At 48.4% G+C, this 8,628-nt stretch overlaps 1 protein-coding gene across 1 annotated transcript; it reads left to right on the plus strand.

Annotated features, from left to right (window-relative positions):
• The first annotated feature begins 4,021 nt into the window (after positions 1–4,021).
• Positions 4,022–5,332, plus strand: LOC137838332 (uncharacterized). The gene has a single exon (XM_068647579.1). The coding sequence runs from the start codon at positions 4,022–4,024 to the stop codon at positions 5,330–5,332; it is 1,311 nt and encodes a 436-aa protein (XP_068503680.1).
• Positions 5,333–8,628: the final 3,296 nt, after the last annotated feature.

An 8,628-nucleotide genomic window follows, 5' to 3' on the forward strand; every position in this document is an offset into this window, starting at 1 on the left:
ACTGATTTAACTGGAATGATGTAGAGCGAACTGGATTATGAAATTTAAACCACAGAAACTTCAAGATGTTAACTCAATAATGGCACTGGAATCAATTAAAAACAGTAAGCCAATTGAGAGAAATAAATTTTTCAAAATCGTTGCCAGATTACCGTATTTTTTTCGGCAGAATTGTACACTTTTTTTATTTTATTTATCATTTTTTGTGTACTTCGTATTTTTGAATGATTCTTTTTTCTATTATTTTCTAACAATTTGAATATCTCAAATCCAGAATTTCAGAATTTTCCAGTAAGTAAATCAATTGCAATAAGGAAAAAACAGTAAGCACTTTTTTCAGAAACAGAGGAATCCTAATAGGAATAAAAAACAGGATTATGAACTAGCAACGACATAATAAAAAATGATGTATTGGAACTTGTATAGTTCTAGAATACAAGTATGAACTCAATTCTAAAAAGAAAATGCACAAAGGATCAACATCAATTCAGAAAATTATATGACACCAAAGCAAGAAACAATCAAAGCAATAAAAGTACTACTAGAAGTAATGACAATTATGGAATAACATGACTAAGACAAAACTTGACATGATTACAAAATTAAAAGACACATCACAAATTTTAACAACAAGTGAAAGGAAGCTTAAGGTAAACTCTAGGAAGGATAATGCCATTCCAAAAGAGCAACCATACTCATAAGAATTATGAGTGCCATAAACCTTTTCACAAGCACTTGGTGTAAAAGAAAAACAGCAAGAATACTCAATTAAAATTCTAAAACAGAAACTTAAATTGCAAGAAATTAAAAGAGCTCTTGAAATAAAGTGCACACAACTCAACAATTAAAAAAGAAGAACCTAAGACTCATGATACCACATGATGTGATTCCACTAGCCACATAGAGAAAGGTTCTTGACCTTCTTAGGAATCACCTTGAGTTGGACAATATAGAGGCACTTTCCTTAGAGTTGGATCATTGTTCTAAGACAAGAACTCACCAAAAACTAGTACCAAATCCCAAACTCATTAGGATGCTCCAATTATAGCCAAATTGAACCGAACAAAAAGGCACAAAAACTAAACAAACTGAATTTGAAAGCTGGAAAGTAAATTGAACCGAACAAAAGCTGGAAAAAGAAGAGAATAAGATGTAGAACAACAAAGAACAAAAAGAACCGAAGCTACACACATTAAATCTGAAAATGCCGAACCAAAAAAAACAACAAGGAACAAGCTAAGACATGGAATTAACAAAGAAGGAAGGAAGGAGAGAAGAAATGCTCATGAAGATGGAAGGATGTTGGATGATCTCGCCACTAGAAGTGTGGAATGCTCCTAGATGAGAGTGATGCCGCCACTTGAGGACTCCAATGATCCATCAAGATAAGACTAGAGAAGAAGGCTCCAAAAGCTCTCCAAAGTTCACTCAAAATTTGAGTAGAGTTTTCTTAGATTAATTCCAATCTCAATTTTACAAGGAGGGCACCTCTATTTATAGCCTAAGGTGCGAAAAAGAAAGCTAAGAGAATTCAAAATTCCCTCCTAAAAACTATTCAAAACTGGCGCCTATTCCATGCATGAGGAAGGTGTGACTCCTTCCTTCACTTTGGCACCTCCTATTCTACTCCTACACCTATCTACTAGTACACCCCCCTAAAGCTCCTAGCTAAAGCCTAAAAGATGCTAAAACAAAAGAGGTTTCTAATGTTTCCCTCTAAGCACCTTCAACTAAAGAAATTACAAACAGAGAAAATAAATGTCCTCTAGCTCCCAAAGCTTTGAACATGCTTCTTGTAATCCTTTGAGGTGGACTTTGACCTCCATGGGCGTCTTCTATTTGTGCCTCCACCTCCTCTTGATCTTGTTGATTGGCTTCCATGTCCTCTTGAGCTTGATCTCCATCAAATGTTGATCTCCGTTAGCAATTCCCTCTCAAACCTGGAGAAGGGCAAGCGCGTCCCTATACGCTTAAAGACCACTTGATAGAAGTAGAAGAAGGGGACCCCGTTGTTGGCCCGCTCATCCCCGCACACGGGCTCCCCTAAGGCGCAAGGGAGCACTACGATGTCGTCATCATGCCTTTTTGCGAAGGCACGATGATCGTAGGTGCTTGGCTCTCCTACATGATCCCTCCAAGCTTTTGTAGAGACCAAGCTCGAGTGTTCGTCGAGCAGTTCGTCTGGAGCCCATGGGTAAAGGGCCCTATGGTTGACTCTAGTGGGTGGAGGGTTGGCCGTCATTTTGGTACGTGCCATTGACGAAGAAACAGAAGAATGAAGAAGAGAAAAGGGTTCAGCAAGTAAGGTCAGGTAAAAAAGGGGAGAGAAACCCTAAGAAAGCCCCTACCCACGCGAGAAGTTCAGGGAAGAAGGAACAGGGAAATGAAAAAGGGAATACGAGAGATGCAGAAACATAAACATACCCAGGCAGATACGAGATTAATGAAGTAATAGGCAAGAATACGCAGAGAAGAAAAATCATACCTTTGAGTGTTTTAGTTAGTAAAAGGCGAGAATGTGTAGAGAGGAAGCAGAAATCAGAGAGGAGACTTTGAGAAGATGAACAGTGCAAGGAAATACGAAGGGTGATGGAACAGTGCCTTGAGCGCGCAAATTCGAAGGTGATCTGGTCGGTCATCGGTAGTCGATGACGTCAGCAAAAGATAACCACGCGGACCACCCACAGGGCGACACGTGGATCAGGTGGCAGAGAAATCAGGGAGGAGATCACCCGGTATGGTGATCGGTGGCCAGTAATCGAGTGGCCACCGACAGATCAGTTCCAAGATAAACACCCGGGGGGAGAACGCGAGAAGCAATAAAGCACCGATCAGTCATCGGGTGCATGGTCATCGGGGTTTCGTGTTACATGCAGTTAAACTGGGACTGAGATTCCCAGTGAGAGCGTTACGCATGGACCTCGCGTGATCATATCTCAGAGAAAGAAGAGCTCCTCGCCGGTATAATCGTGCACGAGAGTGGCCTGAGGGAGTTAGTAAACCAGTCAGCGGTTGGTGACTCTCTCAACCCATTATGTGCATGGCATCGTGAAGGGGAAATCGTGTATGCAGAGAGCAATGCTTGGTGAGTGTGCCTAGTCCAGCCACACCTGGCGTTCTCCTGGGAATGAGCGATTCACCCTGATGGAAGAAACGCGCTAAGTTACTCCGCAAGGGAATAACTTAGGCGCACAAAGAGATGCGCTAGAGCCCTTCAGGTAGTGGTACGTGTACGGTTGGATGTGAGTTGCATGCCTCCACGTGTCACCATCTGGTAGCGGCGCAGCCAAGACAAAGGTACACTCCGCGTCGTGAAAGGTACACACAGAAAACACAGACACCCACATCTTTACTGATTGTGGTACGTTTTCGCAGAAAAGCATAACAGAATTCTGACGCACGCACAGAAGAGCATAAAGGAATTCTGTTAGGCACAGACACAGAGAGAATAAAAAGAGAATCAGAGAGAGATTCAATTACACATTGTTTTGTTGGTGATTTCTGTGATCTAAGTTGAGCGTCGGAGTGCAAACGGCCGCTAGAGTCGCCGTCTGTGTGTTTTGCAGGTTGCATTTGAAGTTCCCGGAGAAGGTTCCAAGAGCATTCTTGCAGATAGCATAGTTGCATAGGCGGGATAAGGAAGCCACAAGGCAATTCCTCCTCGCTTGAGTTGGCGACAGGATCATTTGGCGCCCACCGTGGGGCCCGTTTGAATCGTGGTCCCATCCACACCAAAGTTTGTAGAGTTTCTCAAAGTCTTTGCTGAGTTTTTCCTGAGAAAATGAGGAGAACAAGACAAACATCACCTGAGCCATCTGTTGAGGAAGGAGCTGTGACAATGGCCCAGGTCCTGGAGATGATGCGTGCGCTGCAGGACAATGTCGCAGCGTCGAGAGCTGAACAAGAGAAGATGCAGGCGGAGTTGGATGCATCGCAGAGTAGGAATGATGAGCTGAACCGCGTTAATGAGGAGTTGAGAAGGGCGTTACAGACGCCGAAGGAATGCGCAGTTGGATAAGGGATGTCGATGCCACCATCGCCTCCGAGAGCGTTCCCTATGCCGTTCTCCCCTGAAATCATGCAAACCATGGTACCTCCCAACCTAGTGGGAGTAAAGGCGTCGTTCACAAGGGTAGAAGATCCAGAAGCACATCTGACGGCGTTCCACACTCAGATGATGCTGTCTGGAGGCTCAGATGCCGTGTATTGCAAGATGTTCATGAGCACACTGAGTGGAATCGCCATGGAATGGTTTGTAAGTCTGCCAATGGCTCATATCACGTCCTTCCATCAATTTTCGAAGCTTTTCACTGAGCAGTACATCGTTAACAGAGCACCTTCAGTGGTGTCCTACGATCTGTTCGATGTACGCCAGTATCAAGGTGAGTCGCTGAAAGACTACCTCAACTGCTTCGGAGCCCAAGTGGTTAGATTGCCCAGCAAGGACGAGGATATACTGGTGCATGCGTTTAAGAAGGGAGTGCTTCCTGGTCCTTTCAGTGAGTCGCTCATCAGAAGCCATCCCAGCACCTTCGCGGAAATCCGGCGACGCGCAGTGGCGCACATAGTGGCAGAGACAGAGGTTTCTGAGAAAAGAGGAAGTGCTACACCGCTGAAGCCGCGTGGTGGACAGGGGAAGCAACAGCAGCACACGAGGGTGCATGAGGCAAAGGAGGGAAAGAAGGTGCAGGGGAAACCTCGTCCTTATGCACCCAGGAAGGACCAGGGCAGGGGGCGTGCAAGGGAGAACAATGCACCCCCAAGATACAATTTCATGGTAGGGTTGGCGGATCTGATCGCCCTTCCTGCCATAGCCGCGAGACTCCGAGTACCAGAGAAGACAGACAAGGTACTAGGGAGGAAAAAGAACGAGAGGTGTGAGTTTCACCAAGCCTTTGGTCACACACTTCACTCCTGTTTGGCGTTGGGGCACCAGCTGGCGGAGTTGGTAAAGTTTGGGTTCCTAGCAGATTACATGCGGGAGGCGCAGGGTGATCGCGCATCGGGGTCCCAGGCAGGAGAGCAGCAGCATGAAATCCCTGTGCATGAGGAGGTGCAGACGATTGTGGGGGGCTTCTCCGGTGGGGGATGCACCGCATCACAAAGAAGAAGGTATGCTCGATCGGTAATGGCCGTGGACTCGGTGGATGAGGGCCATTTCCCCGAGGTGGATATCACTTTCAAGAAAGCTGATCTACGGGACGTTGTACCGCACAACAACGATCCTGTGGTCATCTCCCTCATCACAGCAGGAAGGCGAGTGCACAGAGTGCTCGTAGACCAAGGGAGCTCGGCAGACGTCATGTTCTGGCCGACGTTCAACAAGTTGTAGTTGTCCCCCGATCAACTAAGGCCATATACCGGATGTCTCTATGGCTTTGCAGGGGATCAGGTAGAGGTGCGGGGGTACATTGAGCTGAGGACGACGTTCACCGATGGAACAACAGCCCGCACCGAAAAGATAAGGTACTTGGTGGTGAACGCCCCTTCTGCGTACAATATCTTGCTGGGAAGGCCAACACTCAATAGGTTGGGTGCAGTGCCATCGACGAGGCACATGAAGCTGAAGCTGTCGTCGATGCAGGGGACCGTAATAACCATCAAGTCAGATCAGGCTGAGGCTAGGCGCTGTTATGTGAACAGCCTCAGGCAGAAAAGGAGCGTATGCCATGTCACCTCAACACCACCACCAGGAGTGCTCGAAGAGCGATCGGTGGTTAGGGGAACGCGTGGCGATCAGGAGACGAAAGCTGCTACGCTGGGGGGCTCCCAGGTAGCTCAGGTGGAAGCAGAGGAGGAGGGCATGATCACTCCTTGCGAGTCAGGGATCGCGAGGGCGGTCATCGACAGCGAGAGAAGACCCCACCCAGTTGAGGGGTGCGTAGAAGTAGATATAAGGGGGAGAAAGTTCAAGTTGGGAGGATCGCTCGGCGAAGAAGAACGACGATTGATCGCCGGGGTGATCGAGAGGCACATGGGTGCGTTCGCATGGTCAGCATCTGACATGCCAGGAATCGACCCTGACTTCCTTTTCCATCGCCTGTCGATGGATCCTAAAGTCCGACCTGTGCGACAGAGGCGAAGGAAATTCAATGAAGAGAAGAGGAAAGTGATCCATGACGAAGCGCATAAGCTCCTTGCCGCAGGGCACATCAGGGAGATCCAGTACCCAGAGTGGCTAGCTAACGTGGTACTGGTTCAGAAGCCAAACGGCAAATGGAGGATGTGTGTGGACTTCACTGACCTCAACAAGGCATGCCCCAAAGATTCCTACCCTCTACCCAGTATAGACGCTCTGGTGGATAGCGCATCAGGGGGGAAGCTACTCAGTTTCTTGGATGCATTCTCAGGATACAACCAGATCAGAATGCACCCCAGGGATGAATGCAAGACAGCATTCATGACTGAACGGTCTTGCTACTGCTACAAGGTAATGCCGTTCGGGCTGAAGAATGCGAGGGCTACCTATCAACAACTTATGGATAGGGTGCTCTCGCCCATGCTTGGAAGAAACGTGCATGCATATGTAGATGACATGGTGGTCACATCCCGAGAGAAGGAGCATCATGTGGCCGATCTGGAGGAATTATTCACCACCATCGCCAGGTACAGGTTGAAGCTCAACCCTGAGAAATGTATTTTCGGCGTGGAGGCAGGGAAGTTCTTGGGATTCCTCCTGACAGAGCGTGGAATCGAAGCAAATCCAGAGAAGTGCGCAGCAATCGTGGCAATGAGGAGTCCAACGACGGTGAAGGAGGTACAACAACTCACCGGTCGGCTGGTAGCGTTATCCCAGTTTATGTCCGCTGGAGGGGAGAAAGGTCATCTGTATTTCCAGTGTCTTAAGCGCAGCAACAGATTCCTTTGGACACAGGAGTGCGAGGAGGCCTTCATCAAGTTGAAGGAGTACCTGGCAAGCCCACCGGTCTTGCATAAACCACAGGTGGGCACCCCTCTTCGTCTATACTTTGTTGTGACAGAGAGAGCAGTCAGTTTAGTCTTGGTGCAAGAGCAAGATCAGGTCCAGAGGCTTGTGTACTTTGTGAGTAAGGTACCCTGAAACAAGGTACCAAGCCCTCGAGAAGGCTGCCCTGACGGTGGTATTTTCAGCAAGAAGACTCAGACATTATTTCTACAGCTTCACAGTAGTGGTCATGACAGATCTGCCCATCCAAAAGGTGCTAAAAAAACCAGATGTAGCGGGAAGGATGGTCAAGTGGGCGGTGGAATTGTCTGAGTTCGACATTCAGTACGAGCCCCGAGGACCGATAAAGGGGCAGGTGTTCGCCGACTTTGTGGTCGAGCTGTCGTCGGTCGCGACACCTTCGGAAGGGCTAGACTTCCGATGGGTATTATCGGTGGATGGCTCTTCCAATCAGCAGGGAAGCGGCGCTGAGGTCATTTTGGAAGGCCCGAACGGAGTGCTGATCGAGCAGTCCCTCCGTTTTGCCTTCAAGGCTAGCAACAATCAGGCGGAGTATGAAGCCCTGATCGCAAGAATGTTGCTAGCAAGAGAAATGGGAGCAAGAAGTCTGGTTGCTAAGAGTGACTCTTTGCTAGTCACCGGGCAAGTTACAGGGGAGTTCCAGGCGAAAGATCCCCAGATGGCAGCTTACCTAGAGTACGTACAGCTCCTGAAGACGTCCTTCACCGAGTTTGAACTGGTTCATGTGCCGAGAGAGCAAAATGCCAGAGCAGACCTTCTTGCCAAGCTGGCCAGCTCAGGCAAGGGGGGAAAGCAGAGGACCGTCATTCAGGAGACCTTGAAGGTACTGCGAGCGTTCGTGTCGGACAACCAGGTACTTCAAGTGTACAAATCGATGGAGCGTCTGGCGATCGGTCATCGTTCACTGACTCAAGAGACGTTGAAAGCGCCAAGGGTTAGAGCGCGACCGACAAAGACCGATGAGGTGATGGAAGTCTGCACTATTAGGGAGCCCGACACGTGGATAACACCGTACCAGTTGTATTTAGAAGATGGTGTACTCCCACTGGACCCGGCCTAGGCAAAAAGAATAAAGCGGAGCTCGAGTAAGTTTACTTTGATTGATGGAAACCTGTTTAGATTTGGGTTTTCTCATCCTGTGCAGATCTGCGTGTATGGCGAGCAATGCACTAGGCTTATGTCAGAGCTACACGAGGGGGTGTGCGGAAGTCATGTGGGCGGTCGCGCTTTGGCAAGTAGGATCCTCCGCGCAGGGTACTACTGGCCAACGCTGAAGGAAGACTGCGTGAGGTATGCTCAACGTTGCAAACAGTGTCAACTTCACGCAGATTGGCATAAGGCACCCCCCGAGGAGTTGAAGTCCATCCATAGCCCATGGCCATTTCACACATGGGGAATCGACATCCTGGGACCTTTTCCCCTGGCGATAAGGCAGATGAAGTTCCTCATCGTGGCCATCGAGTATTTCACCAAGTGGGTGGAGGCAGAACCAGTCGCGCACATCACCGCACAGAAAGTCGAACACTTTGTCTGGAAGAACATCGTCTGTCGTTTTGGAGTACCCAAGAGGCTGGTCTCCGACAATGGTACCCAGTTCACAAGTCATCAGCCAAGGAAGATGTGCGAGGAGTTAAAGATACAACAGGTTTTCGCCTCGGTGGAACACCGACAAACCAATGGGC

The sequence above is a fragment of the Phaseolus vulgaris genome, chromosome 11, assembly GCF_000499845.2.
Source record: "Phaseolus vulgaris cultivar G19833 chromosome 11, P. vulgaris v2.0, whole genome shotgun sequence".
In the NCBI taxonomy this organism is placed as follows: Eukaryota; Viridiplantae; Streptophyta; class Magnoliopsida; order Fabales; family Fabaceae; genus Phaseolus; species Phaseolus vulgaris.